At 40.4% G+C, this 26195-nt stretch overlaps 1 protein-coding gene across 1 annotated transcript in view; it reads left to right on the forward strand.

Moving 5' to 3' along the window:
- Positions 1 to 26195, forward strand: part of MFSD8 (major facilitator superfamily domain containing 8) — a 626971-nt gene that overhangs the window by 253364 nt on the left and 347412 nt on the right. Inside the window, exon 7 of the mRNA XM_044061750.1 lies at positions 17256 to 17314. Coding sequence (XP_043917685.1) covers positions 17256 to 17314 — 59 coding nt within the window. The remainder of the gene's footprint in view (positions 1 to 17255; positions 17315 to 26195) is intronic.

Genomic DNA, 26195 nt, shown 5'->3' on the forward strand with positions numbered 1-26195 from the left:
AAAGAGGCACTCTGCTTGATATGTATGGGCAATCTATTCCAGAGTCTGGGGAGTCTCTGGGTCAGGAACCTATCCCTCCAGCATGTTTTGTTTATTGTGATGACAAGGTTTAGATCCCTGGAGCATGTAGCTCTGAGGGATTGGGATTTCTTTAAGTGTAGCATGTCCAACAGCTCTGGGTTTGACATGGCCTTGTATGTTAAGCAGAGATCGCCTCTGAGTAGACGATATGCGACAGAGTATAGCTGGAGTTTTTAAGGCGGTCAGTGTAGGGCATCTGCTTTAGGCCTGTGATTCTTTTAGTGAGGTATTTCTGAGGCCTTTCCAGTTGTTGCAGATGTCTTGAGAGGTACATACCAAATGGGGCGTTGTATTCTATAATGGGTCTAATGAGGGATGAGTACAGTGGGACAATGACCTCCTTTTTCTGGATGAAAAGCCCTTCGTGATGAGGTGTGCCACATAGAAGGATTTCCTGACTGTTGTGGCGATGTGGTTATCAAAGGTGAGACCACTGTCCACCTGTGTCCCTAAGTCTCTTATCACACTTTCTGTGTTTAGTGTACTGCCACCTATATGGTAATTCATGGATACATGTTTTTCCCAAAGGGGATAACAATACATTTCTTGGCATTGAGCTTGAGCCCATGGCTCTGGCACCAAGCATCTGTTTCTGTAAGGCCCTTTTGTAGAGTATCCACATCATTTGGGGTTTCAATAATGGCTCCCAGTTTGCAGTCATCTGCAAACTTTGTTTGCCAGAGTCCCTTAGTGTTGACCTGTACTTCAGAGAAGTAGATGCCAAACAAGAGCGGCCCCAGGACTGAACCCTGAGGTACTCCACTTGTCACTTGTCTGGAGCTGGATTTGGAGTCAGCTACTTTTATAGTGTGGGTTCTATCAGTAAGCCATTTAGCAACCCATTGGGTGACATAGGGATTAATGCCCAACTTAGTAAGTTTATCTATGATTCCAGAGTGGGGGATGGTGTCAAAGGCCTTGGCAAGGTCTAGATAGGCTGTGTGGACCACCTTACCCTTGACAATGGCTCTGGAGACTGATTCAAAGAAGTTAATCAGGTTCAGGAGACAAGATCGGCCCTTCACAAACCCAAACTGGGTGGGGTCCAGTGTTTGAAGGTTGCCAATGTCTTTGTTTATAAGTTCCATGATAATACGCTCCATGGCCTTGCAGATAAGGCTTGTCAGACTGATGGGACGGTAGTTTCCGGGATCCAAGGTGGATCCCCCCTTGTGGATTGGGATAACTGTAGCTCTGCGCCACTCATTCTTTATTTTTTTATCTCTCACCAAAAAGGGCCTCTTGTCTTGGTCAGGATAGTGTTGTACCATATGTTAATAATTTGCACTAGATTTAGGGGCTTCAGTTCTGTTTAAAATTGTTTTGTTGGTATATCTTTTGGTGCAACTATAATAATCTCAGAAAATTGAGCCCAGAGAGTAATTCAACTAGGGTACAGATGGTAATGGGAGTCCCTTCCTCCTTACCAGGGAATTTCCCCTTATCCAGCACACCAGTCTGCCCCCCCCCGCGAATTTAGATGACATGTTGTCCAGGGGGTCCATCAAGTGTGTGCCTGCAGGCCAGAGAGGCAAGGGATTTTACTCTCAAATCTTTCTTGTTCGAAAGAAAGAAAAGATCTAGCGACCAGTACTAGATCTTCCTTTTTTCAGTCTGTCTGTAGCGGTATCAACTTTCAAGTTGTTATTTCTTCAAACCTTGGCCCTTCTCTCATTTACATGTTAACCATGGACCTGAAGGATGCATGTCACTATATCCTAATCCCCCAGCAGTTTGGGCATTTCTTAAGATTTTCTGCACTTGGATCTCACTATCAGTTATGTGTCTTATTCTCTGCATTATATAATATTCCAAAGGTATAGTTACCTTTCCAAGAGTATCTGCAAAGTGTCTGGCCCTGGTATTTGCATACTGCAGATTTCAAGGCATTCATATCTTTCCATGTTTGGATGACCAAACCAACTGCCAGGATTCCTTGAATTTTGTCAGGAACCTTCTTTTTCTTGGGTTTCAACTTAATTTGCCAAAATCCTCCCCTATTCCTTCTCACAGGCTAGTGTTTTGGGAAGCCTCTTAAGGCACTTCCTTAGGAATAGTCTTTCCTCTTCAGGACAAAATAGATTTGTGCAGAGAAATCTTACAAATTTTTCCCATACTGACTCTAGTTTCCACCAAAGTGTATACCTGTTTATTAGGACCTTGTAGCTTCTATGATCATCATGATCCTTATAACCAGACTTCACTTGAGGAAAATTCAGTAGTTCCCTAGATCATTGTGGTCACACCATCAGCCCCCATGAGTTTTCAAGTTCCAATGCTACCTTTTCTGAAAAGGGAGTTACTTTGCTAGAGGACCCAATTGTGTCTCAGTTGAGGCATCCCCTTCTCCTTGCCAACCCCTGTCCGTTGGCCATAATGAATTCCTCAGACTTTCCATGGGGAGCAGAGTCACAGAGGAAAGTACAAGATTTGAGGAACAAGCAGGGCAGACTAAAGCACATAAACTTCAAAGTGGTGATGGTAGTAATTGATGCTGTGAAGGTTTTAAATTATCTGTGGATACCAGAACCTCTTCAAGTGATCGCAGATAACACTATAGTAATCTGGCTTTTGAACAAAGAGGGATGCGAAACAAGTCCTACATACCCCTTTGCAGATTTGCTGTGATAATTTGGGAGACAGCTATCCAGCTCATTTTGGATCTTCAAATGACATACAGCTTATCGGAGCAAAACATAGTTGTGGACAAGCTGAACATGGTAAACTGAGACCCTCATGAACTTCACCCAGGGTCCATCCAAGAATTTATCCATCTCTGGGCGTACCTCAAGTAAATCTGTTCACCTCTTTGCAAAACTGACAGTTGAACAAGTTCTGTTCCAGTAACGCCTGCAAGCTGGCCTATAGGCGTACGTGTTTTCCTTCATTGGATGGGAATGCACTTGTATGCTTTTCTATCTTTCCACTTGTACCCAGAGTTCTTGTAAAGATCCAGAAGGACTTATCAAAGATTATACTGGTAACTCCCTTTTGGCTAAGACAACAGGGGTTCTTCTTTCTTTTCAATCTGGCCAAGGGCAGTTTCCACAGGTTCCCATGTAGAGTGGCTCTGTTCACACAACACAAGGATTGTTTGATACACTCCAATCTGGAAACTCTGCAGTTGGCTGGCTGGATGATATTGACTCCTATTAGGTACCTGTTTTCTGAGGACATGCAACAAGCACTAAAGCTGGGAAGAAGACCTGCTACTAGAAAGTCATATATGAGTAAATGGATGGCATTTTGTTGTTAGTGACATTCTAAGAACCAGCATGCTTCTAAGAGTAAGTTGCCTCTGGTGTCAGATTGATTGTGTTAGTTACTGTCCTCTCCTTTAGCATACTCTTCCAACAAGATTCATTTGTCAGCCATCTCAGGTTGCCCTTAGATCCCTCCCTTTCTTCATGTTGTTATTTTAAGCAGTTTTGAAAGGATCTTTATACATTCATTCTCTTAGAAAACAACTTACTCCTTCTTGGGATCTCAGTGTTGCATTTGAAAAGCTTACTATTACACCATTTGAACCAGCTCATGATGTGGATTTACAGTTCATGAAATGGAAGACTGTCCTCCTTATTGCTGTGATGTCTGCTTGAAGGGTTATCTGAGTTCCATGCCCTAATGGTGAGCCAGCAATTTCTTATCTTTCCCAAGGACATTGTTTCTTTAAGAACTGCATCATTGTTTAATTTGTCAGTCTCTTAATCTCCTTGTGTTTTATCCAGGACCTGAGAATAAGGGAGAGAGGATTTTGAATACTCTGAATGTCCACAGACAGCTCAGATACTATTTGAAAAGGAGACTACCCTTCAGGAAAGCTGAACAGCTATTTATTTCCTACAAAGGTAACAAAAAAGGACAACCTGTTTGTAAACAAACCATCTCAATGTGGTGGTCTCAAGCTCACCATGACAAACCACTTCCAAGCAGGTCCAAAGCACAGTCTTTTAGATCTTTGGCTTTTTCAGTGGATTTTTAGAAAGAGGTGGGCTGTAGACGTTTTCTAGAGGTAGCTACTTGGTCCTCGGTGCATGCTTTTGCCAAGCATTATAAATCTGAGGTAGTTTTCTGGATCCGGAGTTAATTTTGCAAGAACCATTCTTCAGGGCCTTTGGATTCTTGATTGATTCCACCTGCCTGTTCTTCCTTGCTCCAGTTAGCAAAGGTAATCTACCTGTTTAGTTTTGACTATTGCAACAGTGATCATTATGCTGAACATAGTACAGCTATGTAAGTAAAATGTACCATAACAGTAGGTGCCCAACTCTAGACCAATTGTCGTACTGTCCCTTCTCAAAGCACCTGATACTGTTTTGCACTCTGTTCTGTTACATCATCCTTGGGTCTTGGAGCCTTATGTTTTAGTTCATTTATAAATTATCTCTCCCAAAGGGAACAAGCAGTGAAATGACTAAAGAATTATTCCTCTTTTCACCCTGTGCTAGTTGGAGCTCCCCAAAGACCCATACTTCACCCTTGTTGAACTAATGCTGTTAGAAAACAAACAACCTCAGCTTTCCTACACCCTATGCTCCTCTACACCTCTGCAGTATTGATTAACCTGAATGCTACCCAGATGAGCCTCGTAAACCCGTGTCATAATAGTGTTGCTAAATTTACTGCAAGCAAACAGTATAGGACACACCATTGTCTTGCAATCAAACGACTCATCTATTGCAAACTGTAGCTCTCTAACAACTGGTTACTTGCCACAAACTGGTATATAAATCGGAACAATACCCCATATTCCACATCATCATCCAGCTCTATTCCCCAGCAAGATCCCTTCTGTCTGATGTTAAACTGCTCCACCAAACAGCAAAAGCAAACAAACATGCAGGTGACTGTTTGTATTCCATCCACATATAAAAGCTATAGAACTCACTAACCCTTACTGTAAAACAAATTAATGAACAAAGCCTTTCAAACTTCATTTCAGGCACCTCCAAAGAGATTTATGACTATGTCCCTGTGCTGCACCATGTTAACATTCTTAAGATTTAAGCACATTATCTCATGGACTTAATTTTATCCTTGGCCACACTGAGACTTCCTTCCTATCCACTCTTCCTCTAGTTCCATTAGCTTTGACTTGGTTCCATTAGCTTTGACTTTATACTCTCTCTCTTTCTCTTTCTTACTCTTCTAACTACCACACCACTTTCCTAATAGTAATTTCCAAATAGGTAGCTCTAACCAATTAACTGAATAAACTGCTTGAAACTTCAGCAGGGTGTCTTTATTTCTCCCAGAGGAAGGGCATCAGAGAGACTCCTAGATCTGCTAGCAAAACTGATTATATCTAGATTAATCCTTTGTACTCTGCTTCTTGTTAGTCCTGTCACCCTCAGGGTCACAGGTGGGATACCAGACTGACTCAAGCTTCCTGTATTACTTCTGTTTTTGAGACACGCATATAGAGGATACAGGGAATGAAATAGTGGCAAGCAGCAGCAGAAAGCAGACCCAGGCATGTTTTCAATCTTTTACTGAAAGAATGAAATAAGGTACTTAACTAGACTAAAAGTCTTTTCCATTTGCAGGGATGTTCATAAAGCTGGTTGAGGATTACTCAGTAGTAGTCTGTAGGAGAAGGATAGCTATGCTGGAGGTATTAAATGAAGTAATAATGAATGAAGCAGCTACATGGTTGGAATACTTTTCTGGCAGTACAAAAAGGCGAATTGTTTAGGTTACATAATATGGAAATGTTCAAAGGTGTCACAGACTGCTGAACAACACAGGCAAGTAAAAATCTGCACGACATAGACCAGGAAAGCAATCTTAAATCTTGGAGAGTTGACACAGAGACTGGGATGACGTGCAATGTCAGATGCTGAAACTCATTCAGGCATACCTGTCAACCTCATACCACAAGAAATCTGGACAAAGCCAAAATAATGGGGGAATAAAGACCCAAAAATAGGGACACATTTTAAATACTGTTCTTATAAACGTAGAAAGTTGCTGGGATAACAGGTTTTACATTAATATGTGTTTTCTGAAAAATGTAAACTCTAAAATTGAAATATCTGTCATTATTTAGTTACTTCAGTCCTTTAAAAATTTACTAGAAAACCACAAATTTTATTGAGGAACAGACCAAAAATAATAGGCAAAAATCTGGACATTCTGTGAAAATCTGTGCAATTGAGAGGTATGCCTTCAGAGAAGAAGATCAGGATGTGCAAAGGGGCCAAATGCCAGTAAAAAAGATGGGCAGGAAATAAACAATTACAAAGGCCAGCTACAAGGAGACGAGAAAAAAAAAACAACATAGCAGATGGGAAACAAGTGAAAGAACTGAGTCAAATGGACAGAAGACCTTTAAGCCTGTCTCAAGGGGGATTTAGGCACAAAATCCGAGAAAGACAAGAGAGAGTCTAAGGAGACTAGAGGGCAGTGTGTCGGATGTTTCATGTGACTCGGAAGTTACCTGATGGACAACTCCGGGATAAACAAGCTGGATAGAAGAGTTGAATAGCTGGAACGCAGGAATACAGAGGGAATGAAAGTGATGACAGAAAGAGAGAAACGATAAATCTGTTGAAGGGATGAACATTGAAAAGCAAATAACTCTGGGCAGGAAGGATGCATTAAATGAAACAGATATTCACCTTGTAAAAAACAACCCAAGAAAAATTTACATACAACTTTAAAAACAATGGTGTGTGTGTGTGTGTGTGGGGGGGGGGGGGTGAATCAGTACTCAGAACAACAGTGGCTAATGTACTTGAGGGGGGCATAGGCACAAGCTTCCAAGGTCAGAAATATAGATTTCTTAACTACTTAATGATGTACAATAAACCACAGTAAACATAAGTTTAGTATCTAAGTCTAAGAGAAAGTGAGTAAAAATTTCTGATGCAACAACTGAGGGCATGAAAAGGAATGCATTGGGGGAAATGGAGTAGAAGTAATTTAAAGAACAACCCAGACACAAATGTGAAATAAAAGAATGGTAGTGGATAAATAGTACACTAAAAAGCTATAAGACTGCAAAGAAAAAAAATTGGACCATTACACTAGATATGTGAGCAACAGTGGGTAGGAGATGACAAATTAATGAGAATGCTGTGATATAAATAGATGTGACATCAGTACTAGGTTGGTATGCAATGTATTAATGTGAAGGACAGCTGAAAGGAAACAAAACAGTCTTAAAAGGCCCATATTCAAGGTATACTCATAAATGTAGAAAAGCTGAAAGGCAGGTTCTTAGAGGCTGGGGATAGTTAAGAGGAGTCTGAGTATAACCAGCTGCCAAAAAATGCAATGTTCTGCTTGGAGGGTAGGCCCAAAGGAAGAGTTATGCCAGATGGTAGCAATTGGGAAAGCTGGGGGGGGGGGGCAAAAAAACAAGGAAAATATAGATAATTGTGTGTAAAATTAGGGGTTCTTCAAATCCTGTCAGGAGAAGGAAAATAAAGGAAAAGTTAGAGGACATTGTTCTATTAAGAGACAAAACTGAAAATCGGAAATGGGGAGAATATACTGTGTTATGATTACCCAGATTGAAATGGACAATAAGACTGGGAGGAAAGAGGGGAGTTGCAACTGTACTTTATAGATGACTTCAGATAACCAAAAGGAATATGATAAAAAGTGGAATAGGTGGTTGGATTATCTGGCAGGGAGGGGTAGAAGGTGCTGACTGGACAATAGGAAACATAAATGCACCAAACAGGCATGACAAAGTATCCTACAAGAACTTGTTTGCAAACTGGATACAGGCAAGAAGAGAATGAATAAAAATAATTGGGGTGTACAGTAGAAACAGAAAAAAGGAATGGTTGTACAGAAGGAGAGAATATAACAAAAAGATGAGACAAGAACTATCCCAAGAAATGAGGGGAGGGGGGACACATGGAGGAAAAGGTTTCCTACCAAGAAGGCATACACCTTCACATTGAACCATTTTGGTACAAGCAGGTTCTTAGAAAAGAAAAACCTAATGGAAATAATGAAAGCAATCCAAATACAGGAGAGACACATTCCAGATCATGCAGCAGTGAGACTTAAGGCAGGTGTGTGTTGACAGAAAATAGTAAGAAGGTGGAGGTGGGATAGCTATAAATGGAATGAAACAGAGGAGAAAGAATGAGTAAAGATGCCAGTACAGGACAATTTTAGACAGGGCCAGACTGGAAGAGCACTGGTGAGATGGGATCACAGTCACTGTCAGGGGAGGACTGATGAGTGCATAAGGAAGGAAAGAAGGGTGAATGGAGAGCTGGAGAGAGATGGTACATAAGTAAGTTGGAAGAAATGAAAGTAGAAGGGAAGCAGTACAGAACAGAGAAAAAAACAATAAGAATGGAATTAGAGTAAATTATTACTGAGCAAGAAATAGTACTGGAAGGATGACTGGTGGATAGTGAGTGAGATGCACAGAAAATGGTTAGTCAAGAAATAAAGAAGAAGCAGTCTAAGAGAGAGAGAAAGGGGTACAGAGGGTAAGGGAAGGAGATGGAGAATATTAAGGTGAGGATAAGCTAAGCAGGGAAAATTTCAAAGAATACTACAGTAAGATTTTACAAATAACAGGAAGCGACAGAAGTCTCAGAATGGAACTGGGCAAAGAATGTAGAGGGATATATACTGGATAACAAGCAACGAGACAAGCTGAATACAGATGTGACAAGGGATGAGAAAAGGAAAGCAATATGTAAGATGAAAGAGAGGAAAGCTGGAAGGCCCGATGGATTCCGCCTAGAATTCTACAAATGGTTGGGGGAGGAAATTATAGATCCTAGAGGAGGAATACAGGCAAATATGGGACATAGGCAAAATATCTAAACGTATGAGGACAGCCAGGATAGCCATGATACTGAAGGGGGAAGGAAACATGGAGGAACTGGGAAATTATCAGTCTATCTGTTCGATTAATGTAGACATCAAGATATTGGCAAAGGTATTGGGAGGGACACTAGATGAAATATGGGGCAAAGTCATTTTTTGATGTGGAACATGCTAAGGAGGAAATAAGTGAGCTATCAAATAGAAGAGACACTGCTTCTTATTCTTCTAATAATGAAACTCATAGAGAGACCGTCAGTGAACAGTCGAATCTTTCCTAGTGTTCCAAAGGAAAATGCTTTAGTGACACACAAAATCACAGGAGTAGACTAGAAGAACCAGGAGTATTTTGTAACTGAACCAGAAACTTGAGATGGAGACAGGAAGAAAACCAGCAACTCCGAAATTAACCAATAAATGTGGGATTACAAAGCATCAGTCACTTTTGTGAAATATGGCTGAACATCTCAGAGCCATGGACTAAAACTAAATGCCAAGAAATGCATAATAATATCCTTTGGGAAGTCCTCCACCTCTGGTAACTATCATATTGACAACACACCCCTTAGAGTTAACCCAGTAATCAAGAGACTTGGGGACACACACAAACAGTAATGTAGCCTTTGACCATCATGTGTCTACAGTAGTGAGGAAATCATTCTATGTTGCACAACTTAAAACCAAAGGTATGGCATCTAGGTCCAAGGAAGTTGCTGTTCCACTGCATTCAGCATTCATCAGATCTGTCATTGAGTACAGTGCCCCCTTTGGTATGTAGCTAACCAGGCTATCCAACAAATGGAATGTCCACAAAGGTTCCTCACTAAAAGAATACAGGGCATAAGTAAAATGTCCTATGCAGACCGCCACAAGGCCCTGTCCCTTTATTCTCTCTCCCCTACAGGCTTTTGAGGGGAGATCTGTGGCTGGCATGCATGGCATTGTCAGACCCCACTTTGATGGACCTCCTGCATATCAGCAAAACAAACAGCACTAGAATTACCTGTTCTGAAGACTTAAACCTTACCTGTGATATAAATAGGACCTGCTGGAGAGACAGTTGTGTATCCCAGAGACTAACCCAGCTCTGAAGCAGAGATCCTCCCTAACCCAATTCAAGTGTAACTTGGACAGTTGGATGGGGAACAGGGTATTCATCCCTGGCTTGCCACCCGAGTCTGTAATGGACACTGGCAGCATGTAAATGGTTCATCTTTCAGGCCTCTGTTTGTAAATGTTTCATCTCCCATGCCCCTGGCTACACTTATCAAAGGTACCAGAACTTGTCAGAGATTTGGGATACATGGCTAGGCTTAAAAAAGCCTTTGTGGTTGTTAGCCTTGTAAACATCTATGAGTCTATGAACACGAAAACCTGGAAATACTGGACTTTTTTGACTTTATTAAACTTGTAGGGGACTCCAAAGCATATGCCCTACTTCTCAAGATTAATGTTTGGAAGAACATTAAGGGAACATTAAGGTGAGGGGAAGAAGAAGGAAAGAGGTGTCTGTAAGTAAAACATTTTTATTCTTAACAGTATTTTTAAAAGATTTGACGTACTGCATATTATATAGTAAAGACTTTTCAGTTATCTTTGTGTGTTATAGGGATACTAAAGTAAACGGGTGTCCTTTTTTCCTTTTTCTTTATTTATTCTTGTATAGTTTTAAGAAATGTAAACGGTGTAATGTAAAAAGAGAAGAAAGCCTGGACAAAAGTATTTTTAAGATAATAGGCAAAAATCTTGGGTTGTTGAGTAAAGGGACAGTTTGCAGGAGCATACAGATCATAACATAAATAAAATGTATACTTTTCCATAGGTGAATGATTGGGTTATTGCCCCTGGCTTAATCTAACAACAAGTTTTAAGTGGAAACAAATAGATAAAAGAACACTGAATGTAATGAAAAGTTTCCTTTAGTTGAAGGCAACGGTGTGTCTGGTTCTCATGTTTTAAAGGAGTCAAGCTGATAAGAGGGCAATAACAGAATGAATACTTTTTTCTTTCAATGGTTAAAAGATAGTTTTCTGAAAGAACTCTAGTTGTTTTCTACATCTGGGAGAAGAATAAAGATAAGACAAAAACAGGCAGCACGTAGTGTAAGTAGAACACAGACACAGACTGTACCATGTGCTTTTAGCATGGATAACCTTAATTGTAGATCATTTAAAGCCTGTCAGTGTAACTGTCAATCTGGAACAATTGTTCCTATTAGGAGGGTTAAACTTCATTATTTGAAGGTGTACATTATTTTGTGTGTTCTGGCACAGTGGGTGTTTTTTAAGGGATTTCATTAAAACAAAAAGTATTGTAAGATATGACATACGTTCAAATGGCTATGACAAAAAACAACTGTATAAAAGATCAGTGTGCCAAGCATTTGTGTATGCCTGTAACACAAAAGCTGACACTAGACATTTAAGAAAAGCTGTTATACCTAACAGGTGGGAATAATGGCAACACATTTCACGTTATCTTTGAATGTGAATGGTCTCACATGTATATAATAAAAAGAAAGAGTGGTGATCTGCATTAAGAAATGTAGAGTACAAATAGTTATGGTACAGGAGACACACTTGGAAAGAAATGAGCATGTGAATATGATAAAGAAAGGATTTCAGGTGGTTATTCAGCAGAATATCTGTAACAAATGAAAAGGAGAGTACTTATATTAATTGTTAGAGGAGCTCCAATAGTGAGAAAAAGAAAAAAGATAATGGTAGATTTGTAGTAGTAAGGAGCTACTGAGAAGGGAGGAAGATTATGCTGATATGTATTTATATTCCACCTAAAACTGCTACAGTAGAACTTAAGAAAATTCTGGGAGAAATAATCAGCTTTCAGCAGGGAATATTACTTGTAGCTGGGGACTGGAATTTGACTTGCAATGGTGAGTATGTATCTGTAGGGCCTAGAAGGGAAAATATAACAAAAGAGGGTAGATTTTTGAAGACATTTATGAAAATATTTTGTATGGAATATGTGCATTCAGTAGTTGGAGCTTGGAGAGAATTTACTTACTATTCCCCAAGGTACAAAAACTGGGCTAGGCTAGACAGAAATTCTATTACACAAGAGCATGTGCTTAAAGTTTTGATACACATCCAATAGCTTTTTCAAACCACGTGGCAATAATGACTGATATAAAAATGCAGGGTTATGAAATAAAAATGAGGAACTGGTGCTTCCCCTCCTATCTGTTAAACAGAGAGGAATTTAAGGAGAGGATAGTGGAAATAATTCAGGAGTTACTTGGGAAGACAGGAAATTCTTCAGAAAATATAGGTAGGGAGTGGGATTAAATGAAAGTGGAGTTTAAAATAGGGTGGAAATAAAAGAAAAACAGATGCAGTTAAGAAGTAAAAAGTATTATTTAGCGGGACTGACAAATGTGAAGGTACTGCAGAATAGGGGGCATCTCACAGAACAAGAAAAGGCGCAAATGCAGAGTGCTAAAGAGAAAATAAGGGGCTACCTGGATAATATGCATGAGTTTATACAGATTGCTGTTAAGTAACTGTTCTTTTGACAATAACTCCAGAGCACTAAAGCTTTTAGCTCAATGGCTCAGGCAACAGAAAGTGGAAAAGGTTGTTGACAAGCTTAGGCAGCCTATAACAAGGAATATAACCAGAGATCCTGTAGCGGTATTAGAAATATTTCTGTAATGCTGTGAACATCTTTATAAAGCAGAGAAATGTGGAAATCAAGAAAAAGTGCACATGGAATGTGTTTATGGAAGAGTTAAATGTGCCAAAGTTAGAAGTAGATGAGGCTAAGTTATTAACTGTTAGGATAGGAGGAGACGAGATAAAAATGGTGATGTATAACCAATCTGCAGGAAAGTCTCCAGGAATAGATGACATTTCTGTGGAAGTTTGGAAACTAGGAGAGAAGAAAGTGAAAAAGATCTGGGGTTTTAACAGTATTTTAAAAGGAAGAGAAGCACCAACATCCTGGAAGAAAGCTGTGGTGGCTGTAAGATGTAAATATAGGTAAAGACTCATCATAGCCAGCTTCATATAGGCCCATTTCAATTCTAAAACATGATTATAAAGTGTTTGTCTATAATTGCTAAATAATGGCAAAGGTGATGCTAGAATTGATAAATATGGATCAATGTGGTTTTGTGGAGGGGAGGCAAACACTTGTTAGCATTAATAAAGCAATGTTGATCCAGAGGGAATCAGAGTGTTAAGAAAATATCACCGTTGTTGGTGGGTCTTGTTGCAGAGAAAGCATTTGACAGAGTAAGCTAGGATTTTATGAGCAGGCCAATGGAAGCATTTACTTTCCCTGACACAGTAATAAGGTTAATTTGGAGGATAGATGAGGAATTAGAGATGAAAATTAAAATGTGCTGGGGGGGGGGGGTCTTCTCTGAAAACTTCTGTTTGAAAAGAGGAACCAGACAGAGGTGCCCTCTTTCCCCTTTGTTATTTGAGTTATATTAAGAACCATTGGCAAAGAAAGCAACAGACTCAGAAATTCAAGGGCATAATTGGTATAGCAATCAAGAAAATTGTCTTTATGTGCAGATACTATTTTGTATGTGATAAGACCAGAAAAATGATATTTCAGTGTTGTGGAATATTCTGAGAGACTTTCAAGTCTTTTTACTTTACAAAATTAATGAAAATAAAACAAAGGCAATAGCTGAAAGCTGTATACCCACACACAAATTGGTTCAGCAATACACATGTTTATGTGGACATGATAAAATTAAGTACTTAGGAGTATGGGTTAAAAGTGATTCTGTTATGGCAGCTAAGGATATGTGGGAATACACTAAACAGAAGATAATACAAGAACTGAGAAACTGGAAGCTATGTGCTATGTTTCACAAGTTATAAGCACTGAACATGTTTTTAGTCTCTTTAGTTTTATACACAGGTCAGGCATATTTTTATCAACCAGTGGAGAAGTGATGGGGAGCAATTAGTAAAGAGTTGAAGGATTTTATCTGTGAAGGAAAGAGGGCAACTGTCAAGTGAGATAAGTTGATCCTACCAATAGAACAAGGTAGTTTGGTATAACCTAATTTGAAGGGGGTATTTCAGAGCTACACAGTTATGGTTCCTATACATAACACAAGCTGAAATCTGTAATTTAAAGTGGAAAGGGGATGATGATGAAACATGGGGAAAGCTCAAGAAATAAGGAGAGACTGGAATTTTGAATGCAGATCTTTAGGGAGAACAATAACTATACAGAATATTATATTCATAAAGTAGCAGAAAGTATTCTAATATTAAAGCTAACACAGGAATTGATAAAGCAGATTATTTCAATAGGGAGGACTGCATTTAGGGGTACACAGAATAGGAAAAATGGGTCTGGAAATTACTGGAGAAGACTGGTAAAGGAACCAAGGGATTGAGAGCAAATAATTAGAGAGAAAAAGTGATACAAGGGGAAGTTGCCAAGAATAATTTGGACTACAGGCTAGAGGCTGCCTTCTCTATCAAGGGTTGATACCAGAATATTATCAAAGAGAGAGGGATAAATGAATCCTAAGTGAAAGACCAGCACTGGTAGAGAAATCTAGGACAAAAGCTGCTGCTAAGAAAAGGATTATTAGTGGAGCTTAAAAAATATTGCATTACAACTAAAGGAAGCAATCGGAGGAGGTTAGAAAGGATTAGGAAGATAAATTGGATGAGTAATTTACAAAGAAACGAGAGGATATATGTATGACTCCCGAATATCTAACAGTCTAGATGATTTAGGCTTTTTGCTTGGAAATGTTTTCATAGATATTTTATAGCCCAAGCAGACTCAAAGAATTTTTACACGGGTAGATTTCAAATGTTGGAGGTGTGATGGCGAAGAAAAAGGTAATTGGGAACATATTGTTTGTGTATCAAGTTGGCAGACTTTAAAAATTGCCTGCAGACTACTCTGTCAAAAATATTTGGTGAGCAAATTGGAGTAACTAAGGAAATTATTTTTTGAGCTGTGATGCAGAAAAAGAATTGCCTAGACATAGTAAAGCCTTGCTGATTTTATTTCTGGTGGCTGCCAAAAAAGCAAGAGCTAAGAAATAGAAATCTTAGTCTAAAATAACTGTACTAGAAATAGTGACTATAGTGACAGAGATAAAAGAAGTGGAGATAAGATCTTTAGAAAAGGATAGGAGCAAATTACATAGAAAAAATTGGAAGTGTGGAAACAATACATGCAAAATAATGTTTTGGAGGAGGAATGATGTTTAATGGAAGGCAGGAAATGGATGAGCTATGTAATGTTCAAATGACGATGACTGTATAGAAGATTATATGTGATGTGTGTTTGGAACTGAAAATGTCAATATGGTTTGTTTTCATTTTTAAAAATTTATGATTACCTATGTCATAAGTGATAATTAAATAAATGTGTTTCTTGTTTAAAAAAACTCTCTTACATGAAGGTCTAACATAAACAAATGACTGGTGCCAAAGGCAAGGCTTAAAACTCAATGCTAATAAATGCATAATAGTACATTTTGGGAGGGGAAACTACCTCATTGATAAAACACCCCTAAAAGCAGACACAGTAGCCAGCAATTTGAGGACTCATGTAAATAGTAACTTGGCTTTCAACCAACATGTGTCTGAAGTAGTAAGAAAATCAGTCTGTGTCACTCAACTTATAAGTAAGGGCATGGTGTCTATGCCCAAGAAAGTCCTGCACTGTACTCAGCCCTTATCAGACCCATCATTGAGTTTAACGCCTAACAACTGGAACATCCGCAGAGGTTCCTCACAAAAAGAATCGGGACATAAATGCAAGCACAATGTTCTATGCAGACTGCCTCAAAGCCCTATTTCTGTATTTTTTTTTTTTTTCTACAGACTATTGAGAAGTGATTTATGCCAAGCATACTAGGCATCCTTGGATCCTGCTCTGATGGACCTTTTGCATGTGTGCAAAATAGCACCAGAACTACTACATCTAAGGATTTAAACTTTGTTTGCAACTTAAATAAGATGTTTTGGAGGGACAGGTGTGTATCTCTTAGAATCTCCATTCTCTGAATAGGCTTCCCATCCATGTGAAGCAGATCTTTTCCCTAACCCTATTCAGGTGCAACCTGGACCAGTGGATGGGATATTGGAAAGTCACCCCTTGTGTGACACCTATGTCTGTGATGGACATAGACTGCTATTAAATCATGCCCTAATTAACATACACCCCTTAAAATAAACCCTAAGGCACAATAACTTGTGGAATACGTTTGGGTTGCATGGCTAGGTGTATAAAGGTCCCAGTGGTCACTAGCCTTAAATACACTTATGAATTTATGAAAAAACCTTGTCAAAGGTGCTGTTGCACTCTATTGTTTTTTTTTTTTTTGAAATATTAAGTACAGTAAACCCTTGCGAGTCTGTTAGGGCGGTAATGACATAAGCAGTTTAATTTAGAAGTATGTGCACAAATAGGCAGGAGACCTGCATTGGTCCTATTAACAAAGAGACCCACTACCGGAAAGATCTGGCTGGATATCATGAAATTAATGGATAATCCTAGACCTTTTGATTTGTTGTTACATTACTCTCTCCTCAAAGATCTACTGTTAGTGGTAAATACCTTACCTAACTGCACTTTGTAAGCCCCTGTGATAACTTTGGTCATGGAATTCATCTTTCTGGACTATGGCATAAGTAGTCTGTATATTTGTTCTGGTTTCAAGGGTTCTTCTTTACCACTATCCCCAGTAGTTGTAGTAAGAGTGTTCTGTAACATCATGATGAAATGTGGATTTCTAATAGTATTAGCCACCTTGTCTAATAGTATTAGCCAGCTGGTGGGGTGAAAATTGACTGTAGGTGATGGTCACTGTTGATGTGACACCCCAACACCATGTACAAAATGGTATGAAGAGGGCTGATGCTGATAGCTCAGCAACACTTTGAAGTTCTTCTGATAACTAGACATAAGGATCCACTCCTTTCATTCAGATGTTCTCACTGCTCAGCCACTCTTACCACGCGAGTCTTGTTTTCTAGAATCATCAATAACATATTAGATTACAGTTTAATCTCCAAAAGCTCTGACTTGTTACATCGTGATATCGGTTAAACTTAGTGACTTTTTTTGTAGGCCTGAAGTAACTAAGAGTGAAATGGCACCCAAGCACTGCCATCTTCTTCACCATTTCACTGTCACCTTTTTTTGTTTCCTTCACTACTAATTGTGCTAGGAATTGTTTTTATATCTTTGCAGGGTAGCCTTTAATCTTCTGCATTAAAGTTGAATGATTTGGTGGTATGCATTTTTATATTGCACTGCTGTTACTGAAAAACACATTAAAACATTCACTATATATTATGTTTGCAGTAGATTGTCTAGTTGTTTAGTATGTAAACTTTTCCTATTTCTTTTTATAGAGAGCACCGTATTGATGACTTGGGAAGGCGGATAAAAAGTATAAACATTAGTGAAGAAGGTATCATTTTATTGTAGCTTTTTTCCTGTTGCTGTTAATCTTTTGGCAAATGAAATGGTCAGATGTACTGAATGACTTTTTATTTTTATTTTTTTATGTAGACTGAAGGGTCACATGTTTTTGCCATATTGCTGAGCTTTCACTTAGCATATTGTTTTTGTTTGCTAGCCAGTTATACAAACCAGATGTTCTTCATATAGATCACAGCTGCAGTAGTTCTTATTGCTGGTACTTCATCATCCAATGTCCCTTATGTCCAGCCTGGTTTCAAGAGCTCAGGATCCTCCCCATTTATCGTAGAGTAAGCCAACCTCCATATGACTATTTTTAACTTGTTTAAGTCTTTACTGGTACAGGACTTGAATGTCCTAGTAAAGACCTAAAACAAGTAAAAAGTAATGGGCATTCAGAACCCATGTAGCTAAAACACTGGTATGTTATTAAAGGGTCATTTGCATATATCCCATGGGCCTCCACTACAGGAGGTTTAAGGTATTACACAGTGTAGACTCTAGCTTGGCTGGGACTTTCCTGTAGTTTTTACAAAATGGTTTCTCTGTGACCTTTTTACCCTTGGGTACAGTTGTTCAAGTTAAACAACTTCCTCAAGGTCAGTTTTTCCATATCAGCCCCCAGACTGTGGCAATCTCCACATGCACACCTAAAAGAACTTGCTATTCTAAATTCAGAGTACTACTTAAATTCTACCTTTAGAGACAAAGCAAATGCAAATGCCACAGCTCAGGTTATATTATCTAACTTCCCGCTAGACTGTTTTCCTCATAATATTGTTCATCTGAGTCCCACACTGATCTCAGCAAACTGCTTAAGTCTGTAAATATATGCATGCATTGTACTGTTTCAACTTTGGAGTAGTTTCATGTTCGACTTAAAGTAGTTTTGCATGTATGGGTTTGATTCAAGTTTAAACTAGTTTTGGATCATCTTATATTTTGTACTGTAATGCTACGTATACTGACGCGGTGTGTGTTTGTACATATATTGTAATTTACATTGTTGTCTATACTGATACTCTTTGTACCAATTCTGTACTTATTTGTCGTTTGCTTTTAAGTTGTATTCTACTCCCCAGCTGACCCTGCAGTGGATCAGACTTGATCACTCCTGTACTCCAGTAAACAAGTAAATAAGGTACCCAAATTCTGGATGCTAACACTTCAGACCCTGATCCCCCTCCTATTCCCAAAAGCTGTGATGGTCATTTTAGACTTAAAAAAATGCCTACCTCCTTCTGTCCATCCTTCAGAACCACAAGCTCTTTCTCCAATTCTGTGCAGGAGGCAGTCACTATAGGTTTATTTCCTTGCCCTTTGTTTGGCCACTGCACCCGAGAGCTTTATAAAATGCCTGTCTTCAGTGATGGCCCTTTTGAAAAACAAAGGGCATCTGTATCTTCCCATACATGAATGACTGCCTCATTCAGGTACTGTAATAGGCACTGTAATAGGCAGAGGTAATCTGGGAACTGGACATTACTTCCATATACCAGGTTTCACTCTAAGCCTACGAAAATGAATCCTATTACCTTCCCAAAGAGTGATAGTTTTAGGCTCCCTGATAGACACCAGCAAACAGAGAACATTCCTGCCCCCAGAAAGAATGCAGGCCCTTCAAGATTACTTCTGACACCTTGCAGGGCAGAAACAAACCACAGCAAGAGAGTACTTCAGGGCGTTGCTTCTTGATATCCACCATACTAATGATACCTCATGCCAGGCTACACATGCAAAAGCTGCAGTGTATCTGAACTGTGTGTGAACCAAACACATACAGTCATTGGAAAAAAACTCTCCTCTTTAGTCAAAGAACTGTTATGGTGGGCTAGTTAAAGCATTTTAAAGTTAGGGGTCCCTTTCACACAGGAATGACAAAATCAGTCCCTTACAACAGATACTGCAGACATGGTATGGGAAGCCTTCACTCAGAATCTTGGAAGTACAGAGAGTATGCAATGCTTCCCAAAGGAAAAAGCATATCCATATAAAAGAGATGTCAGCCTTGAATAAAGGCCTGAAAGCTTTCAGATAGGTTTGGAAAGAGGATATCTTGTAGGTAGAAATAGACAACACCACAGTGATGTAAGTCAGCAAATGGGAGAGGGGAGCAGCAAGATACCCTATCCTTTGCAAGTTAGACTTTACTGCGTGAGACCTGGCACAGCAGCACAAAATAACTTTGAAGGTAGTCTGTATTCCCTTTCAGGGCAGTGCTTTGGCGGTTTAGTTGAGTAGATCAAAGGTAGTCCCACACAAATAGATGCTACACAGGTATATCTTCCTGCAGGTGTACCTCATTTACACCTGTTTGCAAGCCCATGCAGCTGAAACAGTTCTAGTCAAGAGCTCCTTATAACGAACCTTAGATAATGGATGCCTTTTCCAAGTAATGGGCATCTCAGTTTCTGTATGATTTTCCTTGGGTCCTTTTGTTCCCCATTGTGATCCTGAAAGCAAGAAAAGAAAGTGGGACAAGATGATACTGGTAACACCCTTCTGGCACAGGCAGCACTTTGTCTTCCTGATGAAAGAAATGTTGTGGGGGGGTATTCATGTTCTGCCTACTTTGATGAACTTTGTCACCCAGCATGACAGGTTCCTAGTAAACTTCCTCCTGATAACACACCAGCTCACTTCTTGGATGATTTCATCCTGAAGCTGATGTTCATCGTGTTTCACTGTTGCAGTCATTACAATTGGGTTATCCTGCTGGCAGGCTACCAGCAGTCGGCCTGAATTCCAAAGTCTAGGTCTGGCGTTAGTTGCTGTCACCTCCTCCCTGACGTCAGTGCACCAAGGGTATAAAATATGCAGCCGATGCCATTTACTTCAGTCTTTCTTGTCGCGGTGCCCGAAGCAAAAGCAGTTCGCAAGTGCCGGTCGGCCGACTCCTGAGATTTTCATGTTCAAATTTCAGATCCGAAGTCTTCATTAAAAGCTAAGTACTCCATTGGGGAAACCTTTTTCTTGCTCCAGACCGATGTCAGAAAAAGTTAATAATTGTATTTCTTGTGGGAAGCAAATACCTCATAAGGACATTCATTCCTACTGTATTCCTTGCCTAGGCCCTGACCACGATGTTGCTAATTGTCGGTTCTGTGCTAGATTTAACCAACGCACTATTAAGCGTCTGTACGATTTTGCATTTCACTATTTTGGCAGAAGATTTAATTACACAATGTCATCGGATAGCCATCTAACTACCGCAATTCACAAGAAACGCAAAGAAAAAGAAAAGGACAAGCATCCGAGGTCCAAAACCGACAACAAGGCTTCTAAGCCAGTCGCCGGTTTGCCGGTTCTCAGTAAGGTGCTTTTGCAGCCCCAGACGCCTGCTACTTTAGAGCCACAGGCCACTACCGACTCCCATGTCGAGTCGACTAGGCCGCTGGAAACTCAAGGTATTGGAACCTCGGAAACTATTCCCTCAGATGGGTCCGGAGCAGCTGAGCAGGCATCGGCTTCTGAGGGTGTTTTCAGGCCAACACAATTATATGTAAAAACGACTTCAGCTTCAAAGGCAAAGACTAAAGCACCTTTAAAGACAAAGAAACAAGTACAACAGCCCCATGGACAGGCCTCCATGCCTAAAAAATATGCTCAAAATGGCCGAAGACCTAATTACTTTGATCAGGGGTTCCCATCCCCCTCCTGATAAAAGGCCTAGGCAAGAGACAGAATATGAATCTTCAGATCAGGTTTCCATTTCATCTGATTCCTCTTCTGATCAGGAATACTCTCTTCCTCCCTGAGGATTTTGATGCTGACAAATCTATCCCTTCATCCTCTCCTGAGGATTATTCTTTTGGGGAAACTCTGCATACCATGAGGGAGCATTTCTACTGGGAGAGCTAAGATTATTCTGAATCTAAGAAAAGGCTCAGAGACTTCCTTTTACTACCTCAGCACAGGCCCCCTGCTATTCCACCTGTGTTACACATTGTGGATGATGTTTTTTCAGAGTCCAGTCTGACTCCTGACTCCTTGCCTCCAGCTCCTGTTAAGCCAGACAGATACTACATGGTTCCTGATTCACATACATTTATTTTTAAAAACCCTGCTGCTGACCAAGAAACCATCTCTCAGGTCCCAAAGGGGTCAAGGCTTCCACTGCAAAAAACCCTACCCCCTCTGACAGGGATTTTAGGGCACTGGACAGATGGGGTAAAAAGATTTACACTTCTGCTACTTTGGCTATAAGGGCTTTAAATTGTCAATTTCATATGCTTAAATATCAGCAATATATTATGTCACTGCTTAAACAGAAAATGTTGATAAATTCTGAATGTGCAGAAAACAAAGAAATGCAGGATTTATTGCATGCAGCTAAACAAGTTGGAAAACATACTTTGCAATGTGGTTTTGATTCTCTGGAGGCCTCCTGCAGGGCCGCTGTTACGGGTACTGTCATCAGGAGGCATGCTTGGTTAAAGGAACAGAATCTGCCTGATCATGTTAAAGCAAAATTATTAGATGCTCCATTACAGCTTGATACCTTGTTTGGTGTTAAAGCAGAGGAGGTGTTGAAGAAAATGGAGGACAAAGCAAAATCTTTGTAAACAGTCAAGGATTTCTTACAGGTACAACCTCTCAGATTTAGCAGGATCTGGCCTGCAAAGAATTGGTCCTTTCCAGTGTCAGACAGGCCACAAAGGGGCAGATACAGACACCCTAGAGGCAGATCCCAGCCCCAAGGCACATACAGGTCTAAACAATGGGGTGCTTCTACCTCCAAAAGCGGAGAAGACAAATCACAGCCATACAGAAAACAGTCCCAATGACTTCCCACTGCCTGCACCAAGCACTTATCTTCTGGCAGCACCTTTAGGGGGAAAACTAGCACTTTTTCATCAAAATTGGCACATAATAACCCAGGACAAATGGGTCTTGAACGTAGTGTCACAAGGCTACAAGTTTCACTTTCATACCCTGCCAAAGGCACACGGTTTGCCAGACCTGCCAAAAAATCAATGGGCAGAGGCACAAAAGCAAGTTTCATCCCTCATGGACATGAGGGCCATTCAGCAAGTACCAGAGCAAGAGCAGGGACAAGGATTTTACTCAAGGCTGTTCTTGGTGCCCAGAAAGGACAAAGCCTGGAGACCAATACTGGACATATCTATTCTAAACACATATCTGAATATTCCAAAATTCAAAATGTTGACTCTGCAGCAGCTTCTGCCCATGCTGGGCAAGAAGACTTGGCTTGTGACAAGAGGCATACCTGCATGTCCCAATCAGACAGTCATACAGAAGATACCCCAGATTCATAGCTGGCTCAATGCACTACCAATTCTCTGCACTGTCCTTTGGTTAATCTACTGCGCCCAGGGTCTTCACAAAATGCCTGGCTCCAGTAATTGCATTCTGCAAACAAATAGAAATACAAATATATCCTTACTTGGATGACTGCCTCATTCAAGCAGAGAACAACGACAGTCTACTACAGCATCTGAAGTTTGTAAAAAGATTACTAGCATGCCTATGGTACACAGTAAACGAAAAGAAATCAAAACTAGTACCTTCTCAAGAGATAATATTCCTGGGTGCAAGCTTAAATACAACTGCCCAGATGGCTTATCTCACGCCAGACAAACAAAGGCAACTGACTACTTATTTCAAACTGTTGGCAACAAAGGCCCAGTTATCTGCAAGAAAAATTCTGCAGGCTTTGGGCTTCATGGCATCCTGCATTCTGCTAATTCCATATGCGAGACTGCATATGAGGAAACTTCAATGGTATCTAAAAAGTGTTTGGACTCAACATTGCCACAGCCTGGAAACAATAATTACTCTCATTCCCTGCCTGCAACAGGAGTTTTGATGGTGGGCAAAGGCCTGTCACCACAACAAGGGACAGCCATTCACTTTACCCACAGCCAGGCAGACATTAACAACAGATGCATCAGATTATGCCTGGGGGGCCCACATGGTAGGAAGATGTATTCAGGGCACATGGTCCGCAAGCCAAATGCACCTACATATCAATCAAAAAGAGATGCTAGCTGTTCAGAATGCCCTAACAGCCTTCAAGGACCAACTTCATCCGGGACAACTACTGATAAAGATGGACAATACCACAGTCATGTGGTACATAAACAAGCAGGGAGGCACTCATTCCTATCCCCTTTGCAGACTAGCCATGAGTTTGTGGGACACAGCGTTGACTTACCAAGTACATCTGCAGGCACAATTCCTGCCAGGAAAGGTAAATACTCTGGTAGATGAACTAAGCAGAAACCTCATGGATCCCCATGAGTGGAAATTGGATCCACAAATCTTCAGCATGATAACAAGGAAATGGGGATGCCCGGGCATAGATCTATTTCCCTCCCTTCACAACAGCCAACTACAGAGATTCTGCACAAGGACTTATCACAAGCAAGCATGGAAAGTGGATGCTGTATCTTTCAGCTGGAAAAACTTAACAGTATATGCCTTTCCTCCACTGTCCCTCCTCCCCAAGGTACTCCTAAAGGTCAGACAAGAGAAGCCAAAAATGATACCGATTGCCCCAGTCTGGCCCCGCCAGCACTGGTATCCAATCCTAAGGAACCTGTCTCAATGCCCAGCCTGGACATTACCTCAAATTCCTCACTTACTGTCCCAACAAAACAATCAGATCCTGCACAGCCAACTCAAGACCTTAAATCTGGCAGCATGGCAGATAATGTAGTCATTCAAAACACCCCTCTGTCTAAAGCGGTGATGGATGTTATTTTGGAGGCCAGGAGGCCTAGCACCAGAAAATCTTATGCTGAAAAATGGAAGAGATTCTGTGCTTGGAACCAGGCACAAGGATTTTACACTATTGTACTAAATATTCCTCAGATTTTGCAATACTTAACTGAGATGCTGGACAAAGGCCTATCCTTTTCATCAATTAAGATTCATGCCTCTGCCATTTCAACTCATTACAATACAGAGCCACCTATTTTTCTCATCCTTTACTAAGGCAGTACCTCAGAGGAGCCAAAAACTTAAGGCTTCCAAGGAGATCACCAATACTTGCATGGGACCTCAATTATGTCTTGGAAAAACTCACCCTGCCTCCTTTTGAACCAGCTGCTACAGCTGATATAAAATTTTTATCTTGGAAAACAACTCTACTCCTAACAATAACCTCTGCAAGACGAGTCTCAGAGCTACAGGCACTCATGGCTGTGGAACCTTTTATCATTTTCCATCCAGATAGGGTTTCTCTGAGGAAAAACCCGACATTTATGCCTAAGGTAGAGTCCAGTGTGTGGCCCTTAACCAAACTATTCACTTACCTACCTTTTATCCAAACCCACAGAATAAGGGTGAGATACTTCTGCATTCTTTGGACATACACGGACAGCTGTGCTTCTACTTGGACAGAACCAAAGCTTTCAGAAAGACTGAGCAATTACTAGTGGCATTTGCTGCAGGATCGCAAGGAAAGGCTGTCTCAAAGCAGACTATTTCAAAGTGGATAGGCCACTGCATTCATTTCTGCTCTTCACAACATGGCAAATCAGTGCCTAAGGCCATTAGGCCACATTCAACCAGAGCAGCAGCCACTTCAGCAGCCTTCCTCAGAGGAGTACCAACCAAAGACATTTTAGAGGCTGCAACCTGGAGTTCAGTGCACACGTTTACAAAGCAATATCACTTACCACTCTACTCTAAATCCAGGGCAGGCTTTGCCACTGCAGTTCTGCAGGGCCTCATAGCCACTCCTAATCCTATTTAGCTCCAGCCTCCCAACCTTAGCTTTGGGATTCAACCCAATTATAATGACTGCAACAGTGAAACATGATGAACATTGTACAGTTGCGTATCTACCATAAATGTAGATGTTCGAGTGTATTCACTGTTGCAGTCCAGGTTACCCACCCACCATCCCCTTTATCTTTGCTGGAACTTATCTGTACTTCTCTATTCTATACAACCTATGTGGTGTATTTGCTTGTAGATGCACTGATGTCAGGGAGGAGGCGACAGCAACCGACACCGGACCTAGACTTTGGAATTCAGGCTGACTGAGGGTAGCCTGCCAGCAGGATAACCCAATTGTAATGACTGCAACAGTGAATACACTCGAACATCTACATTTATGGTATGTACACAACTGTACTTTAGGGAAACATTATTCAGAATATGTGATCAACGTTATTAATGAGGCTAGGAAACCAGTCACAAGGAAATGTCACATATCCAAATGGAAGAGGTTTTCCATCTGGTACCAGTCAAAGGGGGCAGAAGCCAACAACAGCAACTGTGGCCCTGATACTACTATATATAATCTGGAAAAGTGTTCTGCAGGTGACCATCACCTTAGCTAGCAGAGTATCTGAATTGCAAATCCTGATGTAAAAGGAACCTTTCTCAGTTTTCTATAAAGACTGGGGGAACCTTTCAACTAATTCTTCCTTCATGTCAAAAGTAGTGAGAGGATTCAACTGGACCATACAGCTACCTGTGTTTTTTTTTTCCCCCAAACCTTCAAATTAAGGCAAAGAGGGAGACTTCCAGTGTGGTGTGGTGTGGTGCTTTCTCTTTAAGCACAGTATCCACTTAGCTTCTTTACCATATGCCACTAATTGTAAGATAAAGCCTGGTCCCAGCCAAGTCAAGGCAGGAGAAAAACACAGTAAGGGGATAAAAAGGAAAAAAAAAGCACAAACTGAGGTAGCAGAAAAATCATATGAGAAGCAGACCATATCAGGGAACAGAAACTTTGAAGAGCAATCCGTTTCCCTAAACATTATTTGTCTGGAAATGAAAGAACGGAAACAAACATTAAAGGAGAATTTGCTGGGTCATGAAAAAGATTAGAAGCTGAACAGGCATTGAACAAGCATTCTACTGAAGTCCAGTCCATAATTACAGAAAACATG

This window comes from Protopterus annectens, chromosome 2.part0 (genome assembly GCF_019279795.1).
Source record: "Protopterus annectens isolate FY-2018-M chromosome 2.part0, PAN1.0, whole genome shotgun sequence".
NCBI classification, from domain to species: domain Eukaryota; kingdom Metazoa; phylum Chordata; order Ceratodontiformes; family Protopteridae; genus Protopterus; species Protopterus annectens.